The sequence below is a fragment of the Kogia breviceps genome, chromosome 6, assembly GCF_026419965.1.
Source record: "Kogia breviceps isolate mKogBre1 chromosome 6, mKogBre1 haplotype 1, whole genome shotgun sequence".
NCBI lineage: Eukaryota > Metazoa > Chordata > Mammalia > Artiodactyla > Physeteridae > Kogia > Kogia breviceps.
This window is the reverse complement of record NC_081315.1, coordinates 13,385,091-13,409,897: the sequence shown is the minus strand read 5'-3', so window position 1 is coordinate 13,409,897 and position 24,807 is coordinate 13,385,091. Positions and strand designations below refer to the sequence as shown.

The 24,807-nt window shown below is 36.2% G+C and overlaps 2 protein-coding genes across 4 annotated transcripts in view; one reads left to right on the top strand and one right to left on the bottom strand.

The window, feature by feature from the left end:
- Positions 1-15,154, top strand: part of HPGDS (hematopoietic prostaglandin D synthase) — a 117,762-nt gene extending 102,608 nt beyond the window's left edge. For both annotated transcript variants that reach the window (XM_067036892.1, XM_067036893.1), the window contains exons 5-6: positions 3,659-3,757; positions 14,931-15,154. In XM_067036892.1, the coding sequence (XP_066892993.1) occupies positions 3,659-3,757; positions 14,931-15,095 (264 nt within the window). In that variant the 3' untranslated portion in view covers positions 15,096-15,154. The remainder of the gene's footprint in view (positions 1-3,658; positions 3,758-14,930) is intronic.
- Positions 15,155-17,670: 2,516 nt separating this feature from the next.
- SMARCAD1 (SWI/SNF-related, matrix-associated actin-dependent regulator of chromatin, subfamily a, containing DEAD/H box 1) overlaps positions 17,671-24,807 on the bottom strand; it is a 70,323-nt gene continuing 63,186 nt past the window's right edge. For both annotated transcript variants that reach the window (XM_059066531.2, XM_059066533.2), the window contains exons 20-24: positions 23,751-23,939; positions 23,070-23,188; positions 21,750-21,932; positions 20,511-20,620; positions 17,671-19,023 (exon numbers count right to left, since the gene is read on the bottom strand). In XM_059066531.2, the coding sequence (XP_058922514.1) occupies positions 18,962-19,023; positions 20,511-20,620; positions 21,750-21,932; positions 23,070-23,188; positions 23,751-23,939 (663 nt within the window). In that variant the 3' untranslated portion in view covers positions 17,671-18,961. The remainder of the gene's footprint in view (positions 19,024-20,510; positions 20,621-21,749; positions 21,933-23,069; positions 23,189-23,750; positions 23,940-24,807) is intronic.

The following is a 24,807-nucleotide window of genomic DNA, read 5'->3' as shown; positions in this document are numbered from 1 at the left end:
TTTTGCACAGCTGTCATCACTGGACTTTCCTTCACTGCCATCGCAGGAACGTCTTTCTCTTGAGCTGGAGTCCTGTTTCCTGGATGACGTCCTCTGTTTTTATTTACTCCCTTGTTTACTTGGGGCATATCTCCAGTATTCATATCTCTTATCCTCAAGACTTCTTCATTTAAAACTTTGGAAACTGCTGTTATCCTCATTTTCCAGATGAAGAAATTGAGGTTCATGTAGTGTAAGTAACTTACCTAAGGTTACTTAGCTGGTAAGCGGTACACAAGGGATTCAAATCCCAGACACTCTGGCTCAGACCCCATGTTCTTAACCACTGGATGTAATGCCACAGTGGTAGCAGCCATGCAAAACAGCTGTGCAGGAGTATTTATGTACATGTTATGGCTTACGGCCTGTATCCAAAAGCTACGGCACAGAACAAATGGTGGTCCTATCAACTTACTTAAGCATATTTATTCTATATACTGTTTGTTTATTTAGGACCCTCTGATTTAAATAGAGATATTTGGAACATGAAAGTATTCACATTTACCGATTCCTTGACATAAATGTAAGGTGGGGAGACACACACACATACGTATATATACAGATACCTGACTAACCAGAACAAAGTCTTAAATAAAAACTCACCTTTGAGGATTGAAATACATTTGGGCTCTGGAGTCAGACTGCCAGGCTTGAATCCTGATTCTCTTTTTACCAGTTGTCACTTAACTCCCTATCAAATTTTCACATTCTATGTCTGTAAAGTAGGGATATCATAGAATCTGCTTCAAAGTATGTTGGGAGGATTAAATGGTAGCATAAGTACCTACGGCTACGTGGAGAGTGTTCACTAAATATTAGTTATTATAGTGTTTTTATATAATTCAGTGCTCATTGTTTTTCCTTTTATTTGTCAGACATGACATCTATATTTCACATATCCTTATAAATGCAGAGACAAGTAGATGCATAATCCTCAATTTAGAAAAAAGTATCTAAAGGTTTTTGTTCCACGTGGGCTTGCCCTTCTCTACTTCTCTATTTTTCCATTCTCCTTTTCTCCCAAAGGAAAATGTTCTTTGAACATTTATGGTAAGGGGAACTCTACCTTTGTATTAGAATAACAATGCTCTTACATGCTACCTACCTCAGAAAAACAAATTCACAGGACATATTCCAAGTTCATGAATAAATCATATGAAGGGGCAACATGTTGCAGAAATAATTGCCAATAGCTAGACTATCTGATTAATAAGCAGGACCCGGCCAGAATACAATGAAAAACACACAGTTCTTTTGCATCTCATTACCTAGTCTCTCCGTAGTGGGTCGCATTGCTGCCACCTCGTGGTCAGATAAAATTTTCCAAAGCAGAATATTGATACAGTAAAGATGGATGAACAGTGAAAATAGTCCTCTTCTTATATGTTCTTTAAAAATCTATCGAGCACACATAATTATAAATGTTTCAGTGCTAAAAATTCCATTTCTAATTTAAAATTTAAAAAAATTAATTTAAATTTAATTTAAAGGCAAAATATGTCTCTGAGCATTGGTCACACTGATGATCCTTGACTTTATCACTAGTGTCTCTGTGGTTATTCAATGAGTCTGTTTCAGTTTCCTCATCTGAAGAACAGGGCAGGGGCTTGGGGGGGGGGAGGGTGATGGATCAGCAGGAATGAAGGAACATCAGTGGCCCATTTCCAATCCTAAACAATTTGGGCAGTGTGGATTTTAAAGTGGTGCTTTGGAGAAATATGCAAACCTCCCTAAATCCTCTAAATGTCATTTGATAGAGTACAATAGCAATGCCTTTTCAGTGTGCAAAAATCTCCTTCCTTATAACTCTCTGGGGGAGGTGGAAGGAAATTTCTGAGTCCACCAGGTATAGGAATGGCTGTCTAGGGTTTATCAGAAAATGCATTTTAAATGGATATGTAAGAAAATTTTATCTTCTTTAGGTTATTTTGGTGAGTATTCTTTAAAATGACTCTTAAATACTAATGGTTATGCTGTTTAGCAATTTACATTTTATTAGACTGATATGATTCTCACCAAACACATAAAGAGAAGCTGGGCTAAAGAACTCAAGAGCGCAGAGGTAAGATTTTATCTGGCACTGCATATACAAAGCATTGGTGTACCTTAAGCTGTGGAAATGCACAACAGAAAAAGTAGCAGAATTACCCAGGTGAACGCACAGGAGTTTTTGGAAAGCTGTACAGCATCTACATCCTGTTCCATTTAACTTCCTCCTGTTTCTAGCTATTCTAGGACAGCCAAGCTGGCTGTTACCTCCCCAACTGATGCTGATCTAAGCTAAGCTGTGAGAAATGTCACGTGTTTCTGGGCCCATTGCCTCTTAGCTCACAAATTCTGTGGAAGGGGCTGAAGGATTCACACTATTTTATTTAGAACTATGAATATATTAACCATAGAGAGAGAACCTTATGTACAAAGGTGGTATAGAAACGTGGAAAGCATATAAAGTCAAAATAATGACAAACTTCCCAACCTTCAGTTCCTGAAATGTGGCAAACCTATGTAAATCTGTAATGATGCTTTTGCAAACTGTGCCCTACAAATATAAGGCATTACGTTATAGTAATCTATATTACCCAGCTAAGTCATAACAGGAACAGGAAGTAAATCAGTAAATTGGTGAGGGAGTTATCCACTCTTTGACTTACCTTAATAGAGGCCGGATTTTATTATAGATTTTATAATATTCATTCATTTATGAATATTAATGATATATGTATATTTTATAATATTTTGAGTTTGGCTTACATTTCATAGCCACAATACAAACCAGCCTGATTTTCATATATAAACAAATAAAGACCTCTTACCAAGAAAGAGGCCATGAATAAATTATTTGGTCTTCAAAGATTCAAGTAAAAACACATAGATAATTTTTTTAAATGGATATAGCTGTTATTTTTTCCCAAGGATATTATCTGGTTTGTAATAATATCTTACACATTATATCAAAAGGGGGCACCTTGGATTGATTTTACAGATGGTAGTCAAGGCAGAGAAATCTCACGCTAAGGTACAATGTCAAGCCAAACAGAGGAAATCTGCCCAAGAACATTACCATTCATTACGGATCACTTCCGTTAAGTGTAACTGTGAGATGAAAGACTGCTAAACTGGAGGAATCTTACAAAATAATAATATTCTATTAATAATAGTCTTACAAAATAAATTTTATTTACAAAATAAATTAATTTCTTTACCTTTAAATTATTTCACTTTAAAGGGAGTGAGCCTAAAAAAGGGAGGGAATTTTAGAAATGTAAAAACATAATGGAATAATTTTCATTAACAAAAGTTAAGATAAAAAACCATGAAAAGATTTTATTGATGAAATATTTAGTCATTATATACAAAGAAACAGTAAGAACTGCTGACAATAATATTTATTTTTTAACCCATGAGTAACAAAGGGAAGAATAAGATCTCTAGAAAATCAGACCTGAATCTCCATGCCATACATTTTAAAAAACAAACAAGCAACAACCACCAATAACAGGTAGCTACTTCCTTTTTGAACACATGTGGGAGAAAGAAGGTGGACAAATCTACTTCCTCTTCAACTCATTTGTTTTTCTTATTATTATGCTTAAAGGAATCTTTTTTCTCCCTCTCTTAGGATCAGCTGTTTAAGGAGCTACTTACATGTGATGCATCTCATCTACTGCAAGATTTGGACACATACTTGGGGGAAAAAGAGTGGTTTATTGGTAACTCTGTGAGTATGTTTTACATCTTAAAAAAATACAAGCATATACATATATGGATAAACCAAAATCTTTATAAAAATGTATTGAAAAAAGTGTTACTCATAGGGAGGGAGTAGGTTAGAGAGCAGGGACAAAAGCTAAACTTCTTTGAATAAAACTTTTTCGGTGGAGTTAACTTTGGAAACATGAACTACAATAATTTATATAATTATATAACAACAACAAAAACATTTTTAAAAGCTATCACTGACAAACTAAAGCAAAGTGAAACAAATGAACTTGTGTCAAATTGGTGCATAGGGTATGTGGAGAAGTACCTGTGGACTCTATTAGTGAAACACTACCTTCAGAAACATCATTATTTGTAAAAACACAGTGATTTGACTATACATCTATCTCATTATAGATATTTTCTCGGGACAAAAAAATAATGTACACCAGTTTCAGTTCATGATGTACTTTTTCTTAAGGTAAAGAAAACAAGCATTTTGTGTCTCTTTTTCCTCAAAAAAATGACCAATCTAGTTGTTCTGGCCACCCCTTGGACCCAGATTCTGGTCTCTAAATACTAAAAGTGACCAGAACTTCTTGGAGAAATAGCTCATTCTCAGTTTGGGACAGGAAACGTAAAACATGAGCTGGGAATACTTTGACATAATAGAACCAAATAAATTATCACAACCCCGCCCCGCCCCCCCCCTCCCCCCCCGCCAAAACATCAGAGTTGTGTCAGAAGGACTTAGCAGTCAACTTGTAGAGGCTCTCACAGGCCAAAGATGAGAAAATTCAGGCCACAATAAGAATATTAACTGCAATGGATTGAAACAAATCAAAATGAATGAATCCATGAGTTTATGACAACCACCATCACCAAATACACACACACACAGAGACACACACACACCTCAAAACCAAACAAAGCTTCATTGGTGACTTTTAGAAGATGTTATGGAGCCAAATTATTACAAATTTTCCTTGACTTATGATGGAATTATGTCCCAATAAATCCATCATAAATTGAAAATATCGTAAGTCAAAAAATACACCTAACCTACTGAACATCATAGCTTAGCCTAGCCCACCTTAAATTTGCTCAGAACACTTACATTAGCCAACAGTTGGACAAAATCATCTAACACAAAGCCTTTATAATAAAGTGTTGAATATCTCATGTAATTTATTGAATATTGTAGTGAAAGTAAAAGACAGGATGGTTGAATGGGTACAGAATGATTGTAAGTGTGTTAGTTGTTTACCCTCCTGATTATGTGGTTCACTGCCACTGCCCAGCATCATGAGAGAGTACCATACAGCATATCACTAGCCCGGGAAAAGATCAAACTTCAAAATTCAAAGTGCGGTTTCTACTGAACATGTGTCACTTTTGCACCATGGTAAAGTCAAAAAATTGTAAGTTGAACCATCATAAGCCAGAGACTGTCTGTATTCTGAAAACTGTTAAAACAAAAAAGCTGGGGGGTTTGAATAAAGCATTTATCGTGCCACTCCTATGCCAATTATACCTCAAGATAAAAAAATTGATGGACAAAGTTTGTCTACACAAATGTATTCTAGTTAAGGAAAGAAGACTTCCCTGGTGGTTCAGCGGTTAAGAATCTGCCTGCCAATGCAGGGGACACGGGTCACATCCCTGGTCTGGGAAAATCCCACATGCCGTGGAGCAACTAAGCCCATGTAGTGCGCCACAACTACTGGAGCCTGTGCACCGCAACTACTGAGCCCACATGCTCTGGGGCCCTTGTGCTGCAACTACTGAGCCCGTGTGCTGCAACTACTAAAGCCTGCATGCCTAGAACCCATGTCCACAAGAGAAGCCACCCCAATGAGAAGCCTGTGCACCGCAACCTAGAGTAGCCCCTGCTCACCACAACTGGAGAAAGCCCAAGCGCCGCACGGAGGCCCAGCAGAGCCAATCAATCAATCAATCAATAAACAAGGAGAGTTTAAAATAAATCATCACCATTTTCCAACCCATGATGAATCAATGGATCTACGTGTTGACTATCAACGATTGTTAATATCACAAAAAAGGAGAGAACCAGATATTACGGGCCTACTGACAGAGGAGTGCACTGCCACCTATGAAGTAGTCTTGCCAAGAGAAAAATCAAATCTAAATCTGATTTAGAAGCTGTGGTAAGTTGGGGTCCCTGCCTTCAAGGAGACTCCATTCTAGGAGACAAGATACTGCTTTTTTGCCACGCTCTTGTGACTTATTTTAATCACTGCTGAGTCCTGAGGAGACAGAGAAGCAAACTTGCCATATCTTTTATGTTCCTTTCTCTGCCCTTATTGATTGAACAATTTCTAAGAATGTAACATATTTTTTTCCTTCTGCTTTTTATTAAAATTCCTTTGTAGCCTATCTCCTAACCCCACCTCTTAGTGCTCTCTCCCTTCCTCAAACTGTTCCAAACACTCTGGTGTTTTGTTTCTTCCTCAGACACAAGTCATACTCCTGCCTAAGAGCCTTTACACTTGCTCATCCTTCTGCCTGAATTGTTTAATCTCCAAATCACTGCATGTCTGGATCTTTTTTTCATCATTCAAGCCTTAGCTTAAATGTCACCTCTTAAAGGACTTTTCTCCCTGACCACTTGAGAATCCCTCTCATCACTCTACTTTGTCTATATCACTTTACAGTTTTTTGTTTTTAATTGAAGTATAGTTGATGTACAATATTATATGTCACTGGTGTACAATATAGTGATTCAAAATTTTAAAGATTATACTCCATTTATAGTTATTATAAAACATTCATTATATTCCCTATGGTGTACAATATAACATTATAGCTTATTTTATACATAATAGTTTGTATCTCTTAATCCCCTACTCCTATATTGCCCCTCCCCCTTCCCTCTCCCCACTGATAACCACTAGTTTGTTCTCTATATCTGTGAGTCTGCTTCTTTTTTGTTATATTCACAAGTCTGTGGTATTTTTTAGATTCTGCATATAAGTGATCTCATACAGTATTTGTCTTTCTCAGTTGGACTTATTTCACTTAGCATAATATCCTCCAAGTCCATCCATGTTGCTGCAAATGGCAAAATTTCATTCTTTTTATGGTCAAGTAGTATTCTATTTATATGTATACCACATCTCCTTTATCCATTCATCTGTTGATGGATAGGTTGCTTAGGTTGCTTCCTCATCTTGGTAATTGCAAATAATGCTGGTATGAACGTTGCGGTGAATGTATCTTTTCAAATGAGAGCTTTCATCTTTTCCAGATATGTACCCAGGAGTGGAATTGCTGGGTCATACGGTAGTTCTATTTTTAGTTTTTTGACAAACATCCCTACTGTTTTCCACAGTGGCTGCTCCAGTTTACATTCCCACCAACAGTGTAGGAGGGGTCCCTCCTCCTTTTTCTCCACATCCTCGCCAACATTTGTTATTTGTGTGCTTTTTGATGATAGCCATTTTGACAGGTGTGAGGTGATCTCTCATTGTGGTTTTGATTTGTATTTCCCTGATATTTAGTGATGTTGGGCATGTTTTCAAGTGCCTGTTGGCCATCTGCATGTCCTCTTTGGAAAAATGTCTCTTCAGTTCTTCTGCCCATTTTTTAATTGTCTTTTTGATATTAAATTGTATGAACTGTTTGTATACATTGGATATTAACCCCTTATCAGTCATGTCATTTGCAAATATTTTCTCCCATTCAGTAGGTTCTTTTCATTTTGTCAATAGTTTCCTTTGCTGTGCAAAAGCTTTTACATTTAATTAGTTCCCATATTTTAATTTTGCTTTTATTTCCTCTGCTTTAGGAGACAGATCCAAAAGATATTGCTACAGTTTATGTCAAAGTGTATTATTCTATGTTTTCCTCTAGGAGTCTTATGGTTTCTGGTCTTACATTTATGTCTTTAATACATTTTGAGTTTATTTTTGTACATGGCGTTAGAGAATATTTTAATTTCATTCTTTTACATGTAGCTGTCCAGTTTTCCCAGACCCACTTATTGAAGTGACTGTCTTTTCTCTATTGTGTATTCTTGCCTCCTTTGTTATAGATTAATTGGCCATAAGTGCGTGGGTTTATTTATGGGCTCTCTATTCTGTTCCATTGATCAATGTGTCTGTTTTTGTGCCAGTACCATACTGTTTTGATTACTGCAGCTTTGCACTAGTCTAAAGCCAAGAGTGTGATTCCTCCAGCTCTGTCCTTCTTTCTCAAGATAGTTTTAGCTATTCAGGGTCTTTTGTGTTTCCATACAAATTTTAAAATTATTTGTTCTAATTTTGTGAAAAATGCCTTGGTATTTTGATAGAGGTTTTATTGAATCTGTAGATTGCCTTGGGTAATATGGTCATTGTAACAATATTAATTCTTCCATCCAAGAATATAGTATATCTTTTCATCTGTTTTTGTCATCTTCAATTTCTTTCATCAGTGTCTTACAGTTTTCCAAGTACTGGTCTTTTACCTCCTTAGGTATGTTTATTCCTAGGTGTTTTATTCTTTTTGATGTGATGGTAAAGGGGATTGTTTCCCTAATTTCTCTTTCTGATAACTCAGTGTATAGAAATGCAACAGATTTCTGTATAATAATTTTGTATCCTGCAACTTTACCAAATTTATTGATGAGCTTTAGTGGTTTTCTGGTGGAGACTTTAGGAATTTCTATGTAGAGTGTCATGTCATCTGCAAACAATGACAGCTTTTCTTCTTCCTTTCCAATTCATATTCCTTTTAATTTCTTTTGCTTATCTCACTGCTGTGACTAGGACTTCCAAAACTATGTTGAATAGAAGTGGCAAGAGTGGGTATCCTTGTCTTGTTCCTGATCTTAGAAGAAATGCTTTCAGGTTTTCCTCATTGAGTATGATGTTAGCTGTGGGTCTGTCATATGTGGCCTTTATTATGTTGAGGTAGGTTCCCTCGATGCCCACTTTCTGGAGTATTTTTATCATAAATGGATGTCGAGTTTTGTCAAAAACTTTTTCTACATCTATTGAAATGATTATATGGTTTTTATTCTTTAATTTGTTAATGTGGTGTATCACACTGATGACTGATTTGTGGATACTGAAAAATCCTTGCATCCCTGGTATTTTGCTAGTATTTTGTTGAGGATTTTTGCATCTATGTTCATCAGTGATATTAGCCTGTAATTTTCTCTTTTTGCAGTATATTTGTCTGTTTTTGGTATCAGGGTGATGGTGGCATCATAGAATGAGTTCATAAGTATTCCTTCCTCAAGAAATTTTTGAAATAGTTTGAGAAGGATAGATGTTAATTCTTCTCTAAATTTTTGGTAGAATTCATCTGTGAAGCCATCTGGTCCTGGACTTTTGTTTCTTAGGAGTTTTAAAATTACTGAGTCAGTTTCAGTACTGGTAAAATTTTAAATTATTTTTTATTGGAGTATAGTTGTTTTACAATGTTGTGTAAGCTTCTACTGCACAGCAAAATGAATCAGCCATACATATACATATATCCCCTCCATTTAGGGCACTTCAGTGCATTAAGTAGAGTTCCCTGTGCTATACATTATGTTCCCATCAGTAGTCTATTTTATACATCAATAGTGTATATGTGTCCGTCCTAATCTCCCAATTCCTCCCACCCCATTCCTTTCCCCCTTGGTATCCATAGATTTGTTCTTTATGTCTGTGTCTCTATTTCTGCTTGGCAATTAAGGTCATCTATACCATTTTTCTAGATTCCACATATATGTGTTAATCTGTCATACAGAGTGAAGTAAGTCATAAAGAGAAAAACAAATATCGTATATCAGTCCTGGTAATTGGTCTGTTCATATTTTCTACTTCTTCCTGGTTTTGTCTTGGGAGATTGTACCTTTGTAAGAATTTGTCCATTTCTTCTAGGTTGTCCACTTTATTTGCATATAGTTGTTTGTAATAGTCTCTTATGATCCTTTGTATATCTGTGATGTTGGCTGTAACTTTTTCATTTCTGATTTCATTGATTTGAGCCCTCTTCCTTTTTTTGTTGATAAATCTGGCTAAAGTTTTATCAGTTTTATCTTTTCAAAGAACTGGCTTTTAGTTTCATTGATCTTTTCTAATTTTTTTGCCTCTATTTCATTTATTTCTGCTCTGATGTTTGTGATTTTTTTCCTTCTACTAACTTTGGGTTTTGTTTGTTCTTTTCTCTAGCTCTTTTAGGTTAAAGTTAGGTTGTTTGAGATTTTTCTTGTTTTCTGAGGTAAGCTTGTATCACTATAATCTTAGAACTGCTTTTTCTGCATCCCATAGGTTTTGGATTGTCATGTTTTTGTTTTCATATATCTCTAGGTATTTTTTTATTTCCTCTTTGATTTCCTCAGTGATCCATTAGTTATTTAGTAGCATATTGTTTAGCCTCCACATGTTTGTGTTTTTTTGCAGTTTTTTTCTTCTAGTTGATTTCTAGCCTCATAGCATTGTGGTCTGAAAGATGCTTGATATGATTTCAATTTTCTTAAATTTACCAAGGCTCGTTTTGTGGTCTAGCATGTGTTCTATCCTGGAGAATGTCTCATGTGTACTTGGAAAAAATGTGTATTCTGCTGCTTTTGGATGGAATGCTCTATAAATATCAATTTCTCCTTTTATGTCTGTTAATATTTGCCTTGTGCATTTAGGTGCTCCTTTGTTGGGTGCATGGTGCATATATAGTTACAATTGTTATATCTTCTTATTGGATTGATCCCTTGATCACTTTGTAGTGTCCTAATTTGTCTCTTGTAACAGTCTTTAAAGTCTGATATAACTATTGCTACTCTGGCTTTCTTTTGATTTCCATTTGCATGGAATATCTTTTTCCGTCCCCACACTTTCAGTCTGTGTGTCTTTAGATCTGAAGTCACTCTCTTGTAGGCAGCATATATATGAGTCTTGTTTTTGGATCCATTCAGCAACTCTATATCTTATGGTTGGAGTATTTAGTCTATTTACATTTAAGGTAATTATTAATATGTATGTTCCTCTTGCCATTTTGTCAATTGTTTTGGCAGGTCTCTTTTCCCCCTTTTTCTTTTCTCTTGTGATTTGATTACCATCTTTAGTGTTATGTTTGGATTCCTTTTTTTTTTCTATTATAGATTTTTGGTTTGTGATTACCATGAGGTTTTTATATAGCAGTCTCTCTCTCTGTATATATTTATGATTGTTTTAAGCTGTGATCTCTTAATTTCAAATGCATTTTAACAACCCTGCAATTGTATTCTCCTTCCCTCATGATTACTGTTTTTGATATCATATTTTTCATCTAGTTGTTTTGTGTATCCCTCAACTGCTTATTGTGGACATAGATGATTTTACTACTTTTGTCTTTTTTTTCTTTTAGGTTTTTTTTTTTGGCCACACCCCACAGCATGTGGGATCTTAGTTCCCCTACCAGGGATTGAACCTGCACCTCCTGCATTGGAAGGCAGAGTCTTAACCACTGGACCCCCAGGGAAGTCCCCACTACTTTTGTCTTTCAACATTCCTACTAGCTTTGTGTGTGGATGATTTCCTACATTTACTGTATGTTTGAAACCAGTGAGCTTTTTCATTTAGTAATTTTCTTGTTTCTAGTTGTGTCCTTATCTTTCTTGCCTAGAGAATTTACTAACATTTGTTGTAAAGCTCGTTTGATGGGGCTGAACTCTTTTAGCTTTTGCTTGTCTGTAAAGCTTTTGATCTCTTCATCAAATCTGAATGAGAGCTTGCTGGGTAGAATATTCTTGGTTATTGGTTTTCCCCTTTTATCACTATATATATATATATATATATATATATATATATATATATATATATATATATATATATAGGGGATTTATATATAATGTGGCCCTCCCTTCTGGCCTGCAGAGTTTCTGCTGAAAAGTCATCTGTCAGCCTTATGGGAGTTTCCTTGTATGTTATTTCACTTTCTCTTTGCTGCTTTTAATATTTTCTTTATCCTTACTTTTTGTAATTTTAAATACGTCTCTTCGTGTGTTCCTCTTTGGGAACACACATCCTGTATGGTACTCTGTGCTTTCTGGACTTGGTAACTGTTTCCTTCCCCAGATTAGGGAATTTTTCAGCTATTATGTTTTCAAATATGTTCTCAGCCCCCTTTTCTCTCTCTTCTCCTTCTAGGACCCCTATAATGTGAATGTAAGTGTACCTGATGTTTTCCCAGAGGTCTCTTAAACTGTCCTCATTTTTCTTCATTCTTCCTTCTGTTCAACATCAGTGATTTCCACTACTCAGTCTTCCACCTCATTGATCCATTCCTCTGTATCATTTAGTCTACTGTTTATTCCTTCTAGTGTATTCATTTTATTGTATTCTTCATCTCTGTTTGGTTGTTCTTTGTATTTTCAAACTCTTTGTTAAAAACTTCTAACTTCTCTGTGCATCCATTCTCCTTCTGAGCTCATTAATCATCTTTATGATCATTACTCTGAACTCTTTCTTGGGTAGATTGCTTATCTCCATTCATTTAGTTCTTCTGGGGTTTTATCTTGTTCCTTTGTCTGGAGCATGTTCCTCTGCTGCCTTATTTTGTCTAAGTTGCTGTTTGTATTTTTATGTATCTGGTAGGTTAGTTACATTTCCCGAACTTGGAGAAGTGGCCTTCTGTAGGAGACGTCCTGTGTGTCCCAGCAGGGCACTCCACTTTGGTCACCCAAGCTATATGCTCTAGGGTTTCCCCAGGAGGGCTGTGAGGGTCTTTCTGTTGTGGCCCGCAGGCTATGTGGGTGGTCTGGTAGGCTTGGTTTGTCCCTAGTCTTATTGGTTACCAGGCCCTACCTTGTATGGAGGCTGCTGGCTGCTGGTTAGTGGGGCCTGGTCACAAGAGGGCTGATTTCAGAACCCCAGGGGGTCCTGGGGCTAGTGCTGGCTCACTGGTGGATGGAGCCAGCATCCAGAAGACTCCATGGCTGTTCCTGTCCACTGGTGGCTGAAGCTAGGTCCTGGGGTTAGTGCTGGACTGTTGGCAGTCACAACTGTTCCTGGAATGTGGGAATCTTGCTGCGGGGCCCAGGGATCCTAGAGCTGGTGTCAGATTGCTGTGGTGGTGGTGGGGGGCAGTTCTTGACACAGTTGGGTATGGGGTCTGGGGTATCCCACAGCTTGTGTTGGCCTGCTAGTGGGCAGAGCCAGGGCCCAGCTGGTCCCAGGGCAGGGTCTGGCCTGCTGTGGGCAGGGTCACAAGCTGTGGAATTGTGGTTTTCTTGCATCTGGTGTCTGCCTGCTGGTTGGATGAGTTGGTCTAGAGGCTAATGCAGGCTTCCTGAGGGCAAGGCCAGCGCCTGCCCATTGGTGGCTGGAGCTGGGTCTTGGCCCTCTAGTGGGAAGGGCCAGGTCTAGAGGCATGTCTCAAGTGGCTCTGGGCTCAGGAAGTCTTTAGGTAGCCTGTTGATGGGTGGCACTGTGTCTCCCCCCACACCCCATTAGTTCTTTGGTCGGAGGCTCCCCAGCACTGTTGCCTACAGACTGTTGGATGGGGCCGGGTCTTGGCACTCATGAGCTGGAGGGAGGATCCTACAATGGTGCCTACATGGTAGAAAGCTGCCAAATATGGCTGCTGCCAGTTTCGATGTCTCTAGTTTGAGCTGCAGCTGCCTCCTTGACTCTTTGGAAGACTCTCCAAGACCAGCAGGTAGGTCAGGCCCCTATTAAATTGCTGCTTTTGCCCTGGGTCCTGGTGTGAGATTTCATGTGCACCCTTTAAGTGTGAAGTTCCTATTTCCCCTAGTTCTTTGGAACTCCCCAAATTAAGTCCTTCTGGTCTTCAAAGCCAAATGCTCTGGGGTTTGTCTTCCTGGTGCAGGACCCCTGGGCTGGGGGGCCTGACATGGGGCTTAGAACTGTCACTCCCACAGGAGAACCTCTGCAGTATAATTATTCTCATTTGTTGATTGCCCACCTGGGGGTAAGGGACTGGATTATATTGTGAGTCAGCTCCACCTACCCATCTTGTGTGGTTCCTTCTTTATGTCTTTAGCTGTAGAAGATCTTTTCTGGTAGATTCTGGTCTACTTCATCGATGGTTGTTCTGCAGATACTTGTGACTTTGGTGTGCTTGTAAGAGGAGGTGAGCTCAGTGCTTTTCTACTCCGCCATCTTGGCCGATCCCCTGTACCACACTTGACGTTTGTCTTCCTGCTTCTGAAGTAAAAGCTGCACCAGAGAAGGGGCTTGCATCACATCTTGCTCTCTAGTCAATCCCAGCAGCTAGACCTGTACAGGGCACATAGTAGGTACTCCATAAATATCTGTTGACTGAACTCTGAATCCTCTAACCAGTAGACTCTCCTAGTTGACAGGTGTTTAGTAAGCAAGTTCATAAAACACTAGAAATCAGCATTATTAAATTCCAAACAAAAGGAAAACTAAGAATAATCCATATTTAAACCTCATTCTTTGATATTTATATGGAGGCAAAGTAATGTCATCTAGATTAGTATCTAGTCATAAAAGAACAAAACAAGTGTACAAATTTTTAAAAAACAGGTATACAAGAGTAGGCCTATGCTGCCATCATCCTAATACTGTCCAGTGGCCAATCTTAGGGTTACACTGATGGTTAGACATATGTCTTCTGATGTGATTCAATATAACCCATGCTAGCCAAAAATATGTAACTTGAAACTATGAACTCACTAAAGATAACCTGCACTCTCTTCCTTTTTACTCTGTCATATAAAGGAACCGATGAAATAATCATAAAAATCCTGAAGACAGGACATTCTGCAGGACTAGCGTGGAATCTTCCATAATTCAGTGACATGGGAAAAAAAAAGGGTACTGTTTTGAATTGAGAGTTAAAGGACATAATCAGGTGAAATGCATGGTCCTGGAATGGATCCTGCTTTATTCTATAAAGGACATTTTTGGAACAGATGGAAAAGTACTGATGGTATGTTAAATAAGATGAAAATGTATTGTCACAGGGAGATGGAAATTGAATCAAGTTACAAAAGAGCATGTACTGTAAGATCTCATTTTAGTAAAAATACACACACATGCATAAAAAAATACCATATACAGAGGTGTTAACGTGAGTAACCTGTGTGCTGGGAGTATGGAGTTATCTACAATTTTCTATAATACATGCATTCTGCTTTTGTAATAACACATTATTTTGAATTTAAAAGAAACTATTTTTAGATTAAGAAGTTAGGCCTTTTATGTTCTAATGAAAATTTGTTTCCTTTAAACTAGGTAACTTGGGCAGATTTCTACTGGGAAATTTGCAGTACCACACTTTTGGTCCTTAAACCTGATTTGTTGGACAACCATCCCAGGCTGGTGACGTTACGTAAGAAAGTCCAAAGCATTCCTGCCATTGCCAACTGGATAATGCGAAGGCCCCAAACCAAACTCTAGGTGATGCCTGCTGCCTCCAAACTTCGTTATTCTTCACAGCATCGCTCATCAGATACATTTTTTACAAAAATAAAACTTCCTCAATGTTTCTAATATTTTACAGTGTACTGAATAATAGTTTTACTATTTTGTTCACTTACTTACACATCTATAATGTGCTGACAACATTTTTAAAGGTCATGGAAGAATCATTTTCCCCAGTGATTACACACTTTCAACTTGAATCATTTCTACAGTCCCACACTACTGTGCAAGAACTGCCCGTATAAACAAGCCATTTATATAGAAATCTTCCAAATAACTATACATTTAGATTATCCCAACCTATTTTAAACCATAACTATACTGGAACACCACATTTTAGTTCAATTTACCCGTTAATATTACTAATATTGAATAGTCTAATCTTAGTATGTCATGTTGTATCAGGAAACACATTAACAAAATAGATGGCCTTATCCGTGAACTGCAGGGCAGAGGAAGGAGAATGTAGTTGAGAAGCAAAAAGTGGGGAGAGGTTGTGGGGAGGAAGAAAGAAAAGTCAAGTCCATCTAAGTGTGACCTTGTTGAAGACGCTTCTTTCCTCCCAACAATGCTCTATGAAATTCAGGAAAAGGGAGTTAAATACTGTACACATTATTAAGGATTACACAGAAAAACAAAGTGTATTTCCCAAGTACCTTGCTTCTTTGGATTACATTTTCTTACCGTTGTTAGTGGCTGTTAAGAAATGACAATAGGTTATAAACGACTCTCATTTGCAAAGTGCTGAAATCATGTCATCAAGGCAGTCTAAAGAAAAAAAAATTACCTTTCACAGAAGAAATTCAAATACTCCTCTAATGAAGGTAGAAACTTTTCTTCCCTCTTATGAATGTTCATTTTCCTCCACATAATTACATTCTGACAAACTTTAATGAAAACAGAATTTAGTAAAACTGATAGATACAATGTTTATCTAAATTATGAAAACTCTAAGATAATCAGCCCCACTTGTTTACATATCCTAATTATCATAATTCCAATAGAAAATGTAACCACAGCAGGTTTTAAAAGGAAATATTTCAATCATAGCATCATCATAACCTTTAGGTCATCTTTTTTTCACTGAAAGGACAACACATTCCATTACCCCATCCTATATTTAAATTAAACATCTCCTCACTGAGCATGTAAGCAAGTGTGAGAGAAAATGAATTAATAAGAGCAGAAATGGAACTGCATATTATAATAAGAAAAATAACCATACCTTTTGGGAAGTTCAGACAATTCCTTAATTTTATGGACCATTTAAGTGTCTTGCTTAAGGTCACACAAATGGAAACCAAATCTCCTGATACTCCTATCTAACCACTATACAATAACAACCCCACTAGGAGCAATATTAATGTTTCAACATAGATTATCAATTGGTATAAAGTTACAAGTCTGTGGGGTGAGAAATAGTTACGAAAACACATACATCTTCTGTGTGTGACCTGTATCAACAAAAACATAAGTTGCTTCAGTCGGCCAAGATACTACTCCAACTGTGGCTTCATAGGCTCTTTACTGAAATGGATTATGATATTTACTGACATCAGTCCAATAAAGCGACTAATGAGAATATACACACAGTAATAAGTACCAGTTTACTGAGAAAGAGACGATATTAAGCACACAGTATCATCTCTTTCATGCTCAATGTTATGGGTTTTTTATTTTGGGTCTTTGTTGCTGTGCACAGGCTTTCTCTAGTTGTGCTGAGCTGGGGCTACTCTTCATTGTGGTACGTGGGCTTCTCATTGCCATGGCTTCTCCTGTTATGGAGCATGGGCTCTAGGCACCTGGGCTTCAGTAGTTGCAGCATGTGGGCCCTAGAGTGCATGGGCTTCAGTAGTTGTGGCATGCAGGCTCAGTAGTTGTGGCACACGGGCTTAGTTACTCCGTGGCATGTGCGATCTTCCTGGACCAGGCCTCAAACCCGTGTCCCCTGCATTGGCAGGTGGATTCTTAACCACTGCACCACCAGGGAAGTCCTTCCATATTATGCATTTTTAAGGGCAAAGGGATGAAAGTTTAGAAACTACTAAGGGTGTGAAAATATAACTTATGATCACAAATATTTTTATTATGCCAAAAACATAATATGGCATTACAGGGAGAACCCAACTATGTTTCATTAAAATAAAAATATGAATTTAACAACAACAACAACAACAGAAACAGCCTACCGTTGAAGACACGTCAGTACAGGAAAGTTATGAGAAATCCATTATGCAATTTTTAGAATATTCTCAACATTTCACTAAGCGATTTGGGTACTATGATGCTGAAGGAAGTATTAATACTATTTGCAGGTCCCTTCAGCCCATTACACTATAATGTGTTGAGTATATTCAATACACTTGCAAGATTGGCTAAGTCTACTGACTCATCAGCTCTCAGAGTCTATAGTACCTGAAGAAGCGATGTAAGAGCTTCATTAGCCTTGTAAGTCGAGGATTATATTACCTGAAAAACTTAGAAAAAAAACCAACAACTTAGGAAGTCAGGAGGTCTTGAAAGTATAATTTCCAATAATTAACAAATCTTTGATTTATAAATAAGTTTATTTATAATAATATTTACATAATAAAACAAAACACATGAAACTCACAAGTTATACAAAGAAACTGATGTATAATAAAACAGCAATATAGACTGACAGGCAAAAATTTAAAGAAAGACTTAATAAGGAGTTAAATATCAAGTAGACAACTTTACCTCTTCTAAATTTCACTTTGTCACCCACACTGATTTGGAATTGAACAATGGCTCTCTCTTTAGAAGGTCCCATACTGGAAATTCTGCAAACTGCTAAGTTATATTTTGATAAGAATTTAAAGTTAATGACCTATTTCCATGCAGTACCTAATGCTGCCTTGAAATGAAGTCACATTCAGTCTGCTTTGAAGTGAAATATGAAATAGCCTGTTAATCTGTTCTGCCAGGCTAGAAAAACGTCACCAATATTTTGCTGATGTACGGAGATGTGGCAGGAATAAACTACTATTTAGAGTAAAGAGAACTGGAGCAGAAATGACTGGGCAACAGTTTCAAGAGAAGCAAAAGCCAGGAGAGGGAAATCAATGACAACATGCACAAGAATAGGCAGAGTAAGAAGCACAGTTAGTGCAGTTGGGAAATGAACAGAAGGAATTAATCCATGGAGCAAGATAAGGGCTTCTTTAGTTACTATTCACTGGAAAACAACTTAGTGCCTAGCCAAACAAATTTGTTTTAACAGAAGTACTTGGGAGGACCTGGGGGTGTTAGTATATGGAATGCCACCTTTAAATTCAGGTTGAGTTCTTGTTGACAGTGGTGAACATCTGTTTCAAATAGCAATAAAATGAAAGCTATATAATCTATACAGCTGCATTCTTTAACATAATAAAAAAGAACTTCAAATGAGACGAGCAAAAAACAAGACATAAGCATTGTCAAATAAGGCACATGTAAAAATCTACACATATTATCCAGTGAAAGACAATATATATATATATTTGGAGGTAGAAATAATTACAAAAATACTGACATTTCTAAAGCATTAGCGTATTTGTTACAAACAATCACCAACTAATCCCCATTCAGAAAACTGTTTTGTAAAATGATTATTTAACATCTGCAAGACTACGTATCTGTGGCTTTTTTTGGAAATTTCACATGTGAGCATCTGGAGAATTCAGTTAGTGGCAAAAAAGTTGTCCATACTATGAGAAATGTAATATGGAAATTATAAAAAGTTATAAATGTTCATAAACCCCATGGTCACCATAATGTAAATGTCCTTGAGTGCACCAAGTTGATAGTTCGTCATCAGTTAGGAATTAACAATTCTTATTTCACAGGCCCATTGATGTTTTTAGTAATGTGGCTATATCTGCTGGCATAGTCCCTTCGTCACCTGCAGGTCAGAAACTGGTGTTAAAATTTTGATAAAAATATTTTATGAAATGTATTTCTTCTCTCCAATTTTCTCTACTTTTGGTGAATTCTTAATAATCTTCCAAGGCCCAGTTTGATTCAGTGTCACTCCCTGTTAAAAATATTCCCGAATTCCTACATATGTTAGGGCAGCTTCCTCTGTGCTTGTGTTCACATTGCCAGCACAGCAGTCTACAGCTTCTGTTTTTGATTTGACAGAGATATGCAGATATAGTTGGGATCACACCCTATTCATACACCACATAGTATTTACTCCTCAGGTTCACTAAATAAAAACATTTACCAAAAAATTCAACTCAAGATGTAAAAGAATAAAAGAAAATATACAAAAAAATTTTTTTTAATATAACAATCTGAATAGTGAAAAAAAAGACCAAGCTCCCAAATCCAACCAAACAGAAATCATTTCACCTACACTTATTTTCAGTCCAAAGATACAATCATTGTCTTAAAAAAAATTTTTTTTTCAATTAAACAAGACCCTAGTATCTAGACACTTATCCAGGTGTCTCTCTCTCTCTCTCTCTCTCTGTCACCACAGAGACCCCAGTTACAGTCTAAACTTAAGAGACTACTTTTATCTACTCTTCTCCTTTCAGTAAAAAACATGATTAGGAACAAAAGCTACTGCATAAACTCTCAGGGAATTCACTGACATGCTTGCCTCCAAGCTCGTCCATAGATTTGAAAGTAGCCCATGAAATCCAAACTTAACATCAAATAAAAAAAGCAAGATGCAGAAACAACTAGTCATACACTTAAAAAAATAAAGAAACCCTAATGTGTCATCTTTCTGGGGAAGCTGGGTGATAGGGTAGGAAGGAGGCTTTTGTTTGCCCTTTAATATCTTAGGAATTTTGAACTATGTGAATGTATTATCTTATACATATATATATATAAAATTTAAACTTTTAAAACTTTAAAAATTATTCTCTTCAAAAAGATGGAGGAAATGGAGAGGATTCTCTTATTTGACAATTGTTTCTAGTACCCAACTGCTCTTTAATCTGAAATTATTCAAGTTTTGAATAAATGCATTTTATTACACTCTAGTGAAATGAGTATTTGGCTAGTCAAAATGAAATTAATATAAATGTGAGAGTTCTTAATAACAATATTATGCCATGTACTTTAAATCTTTGGATTCATAAATATTACTTAGTAAGTAAATCATAAAATTGTAGATAAAATTAAAGACCCAATTTTAATTTATTTCTGGGATATTTTGATGTCAGAGACAGAATTTTTCAAAATCAAAGTGTTTGTATCAGTTCTGGCAAAATGATCTTAGTTATTGTAGTACTTTTGAAGTAAGTATGCTTTTCTTCTCCCACGCTATCCCTAAACTGCACACCAAGTTAAGGACTCAAATCATCTTTATTATCCCCTTGCTACTGCTAAGTTGATGCCTTTTCCTATAAATGTTTATGCTGACAAATAACTTACCTTCATCTACTGTGGTCATATCTTGTTCTAGTTTCAATTTCTGTTGATTAATTTTTAGCATGGATTCTTCGATTGTCCCTTGGCCTATTAATTTTATAACTAGTACTTCTCTAAGGAAAATACAAGATACGTCCATTGGTTACATAATATATAATTACTTAGTATATATAAACGACATGACTCACCTTAGAATGCAAAAAGAATAATTTGAAAATTGTTTAACAAATACATCCATAATTTAAATTCTTTTATTCAAACTACTTGAGATTGACAGTTTCTGAGCACGTCACTTTTAAACATCCTTTCCTATTGATTCAAGAGATGAGAAAAAGATATCTGTACTTTAAAATTACTGGTAGAACTGTACTACAACAAACAGTTCTGAGTTGAGGTAGGGCATTCTAGTTTTAAAAAGAACATGCTTTGCTTATCAGGTTCCAAGAAATAATTTAGTACAAAAAGTAAGGAAGTATAGTAAAGTATAAAGATTACATGGGAGGTTTTAGTTCCACCTTTAAGTACTGATAAATATTTGGTTCATAAATGAACTAATCAATGTCTTTTGGAAATACAGTAAAATACTCCAAAGAAAACACTGATTGTCTGCTGTTTACATGTGAGAATACAGCTGAATTATAGGTATTTTCACCTCTTTATGTCCTGTGACCAATGTCTAATTTAACCTTCACCTAAAATATCTACAGCTCACATAATCTATTTCCTATGAGGTAACAAGGTAGCAATCGTATGCACATTACCCAGTCTATCTGGCTCTTACCTGGTCTAACAAGCAAGTTACTTATTAGTAATTACTAACTACTAATCTTTTTCAAAGGGGCTGGACCACTGGTAATACTTAGTTTTCATTTGCTGCATAACTACTTCGACTAGGGGTGGGAGGTGGCTTTCTTTTATTTATTTTTTATTGTTTTGGCCATGCCACATGGCTTGTGGGATCCTAGTTGCCTGACCAGGGCTGAACCTGCACCCTCGGCAGTGAAAATACCTAGTCCTAACCACTGGACTGCCAGGCAATTCCCTGTTTTAATTACTAGAATATGAATAGATTACATGGTGGAGTTCATATTCAACACTGGTTGGTATAAAAATACAGCGGGAGCCATGCTTTGCTGAAAATATAAAAACTAAGGCAGGACATCTGACAGATCATATTCTAATGTTCTATACAAATTAAAACTGGCATTTGATTACAAATAAATTTCAACTGCAAACACTTACTTAGTCTGGCCTACTCTATGGCATCTATCTTCTGCTTGTTTGTCATTGTAAGGATTACAGTCAATATCATGAAGTATAACAACATTTGCTGAAGTCAGGTTTATTCCTAGGCCACCAGCTTTTGTTGACAGCAGAAACACAAAGATATCCATATCGGTATTAAACTCGTCAATTAGATGAATCCTATAAGACAAATATATTAAGGTTAAATCTCACAAAAAGGTGTATAATTAAAACTGAAAACAATCACTTCACATGGAAAATAAACCTGAAGATGTAAATACATGCTCTTGGCATTCTAGTTATTTTTCCTGCAGCTATTTTATTGAAAAGACCTACCAATTCACCAACTTCTTTTCTATACCATTTATCTCCCTACTGACTCTTACTTTTAACTATTCAGATTTGATTAATTGCTAAAGGACTGTTCTGTCCTTTGTTTAATGACTTCTGGCTTTTCTAAATTCTGCACACGGCTTTTCAATCTTTAACCTCCTCAGAGTCTATCAGCTGTGACTCATAGACAATATGCCCGATGAACTAAGAATCTCAAAATCAAACTGTATTGATGTATTCTCTTTTAGCAAGACTTCTTTTCTTACTCTAATGCAGGAAAAAAAAATTACTCTGGTCTGCTGATAAAAAAAAATAAACCAAAGGTACAATGCAGTTTAAACACACTAGAAAAAGCCTTCCAATAAGACAATCTTTTTTTAAACTTTGGGAATTAAAAAAGAAAACAAACAAAAAACCAAACTCAAACTTACTCAATTACCCTTAAAATATGAAAAGCCTAAGATTTTAAGATAACCTTAGTTTAAAGATAGTGTTTTAGACTAAAAATGATTTTTAAAGAGAAAACACTGACATATATATAATTCTAGTAGTTGTTTCAAAATATATTTGTATACGATTCAGACCAAAAATTAAATTTTCTTCATCTTAAGTTAATGAATGATTTAAAGTAACCAAACATAAGACTCAAAGCAATACAATTCCATCAAATGCCCTAGACATTTAAAATTCTAACATTTACTCTTTTTTTTTTTTTTTTTTTTTTGCGGTATGCGGGCCTCTCACTGTTGTGGCCTCTCCCGTTGCGGAGCACAGGCTCTGGACGTGCAGGCTCAGCAGCCATGGCTCACAGGTCCAGCCGCTCCGCGGCATGTGGGATCCTCCCGGACCAGGGCACGAACCCGCGCCCCCTGCATCGGCAGGCGGACCCGCAACCACTGCGCCACCAGGGAAGCCCTAAAATTCTAACATTTACTCTTATTTGAGGGTAAGGTGGAGAGATTTTCTGAACGATAGTATACCAACCTTTCAGAAATCTGAGTCTTTCCATCTAATCTGAGGTACCTATGTTGATGATGTTTTAAGAGGACCTCTAAAATATCCAGCATCATGGTAAATTGGCTAAATAATACAACTCTATCACCCTGTGGAAATACATACATTAATTAGACACATAAAAAAAATTATAAGTATCTAATGAAAAACTGCTTCTTTAATAATAATAAAGTAATCATAGCTAAGGTAAGTTTCTTATTTTAGATTATATATAAGTAAATTATCTTCTAAACTTTGACCTAAAATTGATTTTTAAGACTAATTAATGGGAATAGCTACTAAAAGTACTTACATTGTGATCTTACAAATCTATTTCACATATAAATTGTAGTATTTATTTTACATAGTATCAATATCTTCAAAATATTAATTTTGAAGCAATTATATAGATTGTCACCTATGAAATAATGACAATTAAAATTATTTTAAAAAATATCAATATAGATATATTCTACTAACTTCTGTTAGATGGAAGAAGAGTAATCAGGAAAATATATACCCAAATACATCCAAAAAATGCTCAAACACCAGTTTCTAGAAGAATGTAGAACACAGGCTAAAGCCTCAAGAAAGTCAAATCATGCCAGAACTGTTTCAAAGAAGTTGAACTAACTGGGGAAACATATAAGGAGCAGTATTCTTCTTTAGTACCTTCTGTTTCAATTCAGACAAGATGCAGCCTAAAGCTCGAAATTTTCCAGAATCTAAAATCAAGTCCATGTCTAACTGGAAGTTATTAATGTGTCGATACTGTTTACAAAGTACATGTAATTCAAAGTCTGTCATAACTTCCATGTCTTCAAAGATCAGGTCAGGATTAGCCTCACAATGTGTAGGTTCCTCAAAACAAAACAAAACAATATATACTTCAAAATGAAGATAATTTATAATATGATTAGAACAACCTAATAAAATTGTTCACATCTGATAAAATATCTAAATCATAAAATATTTTAGTGCCACAGATTTACCAAAGGAAATTAATATTCATTTTTTAAGGTACAATAAAGGGGGAAAGTTCTTATTTTAGAGATAACACACTGATAAATTTACAGATGAAATGTCTAGAATTTGGTCCAAAATGATCCTGCAGTGGATTCTAGGTGAAATGAGAGAGAGTGGTGTCATTCTAGACGATAACTGTAGAAAATGGGTGAAGGTTTCATATGCGTTCAAGATTTCATTATACAATTCTCTCTACTTTTACATGTCTGAAATTTTCCATAAGTTTAATATAAAAAATTTTAAAAAGGCAAATGGTTGCTTTAAACACAATGATCTGCAAGGAGAAACAGGGGTAGGTTCAGGGAGAATGAGGCAAAAATAGAGTAACAGCTAAAACTGTAGACAAAATACAATAAAGAAGAAATAAAATGAAGAAAATAAACGGAGAAAAATGACTCATAATCCAGGACATACAATCTGATGAATCTTTTTGGTGAAAAACAAATAAAAGAAGTGCATTATGGAAGTCCAGACCAGGAGCTGGCAAACTTTTTCTGTAAATATTTTAGGCTCTGTAGGCAAAATAATCTGTTTTTCAACTACTCCACTCTGTCCGTGTACTGAGAAAGCAGTCACAGAAAACAAAGAAACAAAAGGGTGTGGCTGTGTTAGAACAAAACTTTATTCGTAGAAATAGCTATTGTCATATTTGGCCCTAAGGCCATAGTTGGCTGACTCTTGATGTAGACTGTCAGTCCTTCTT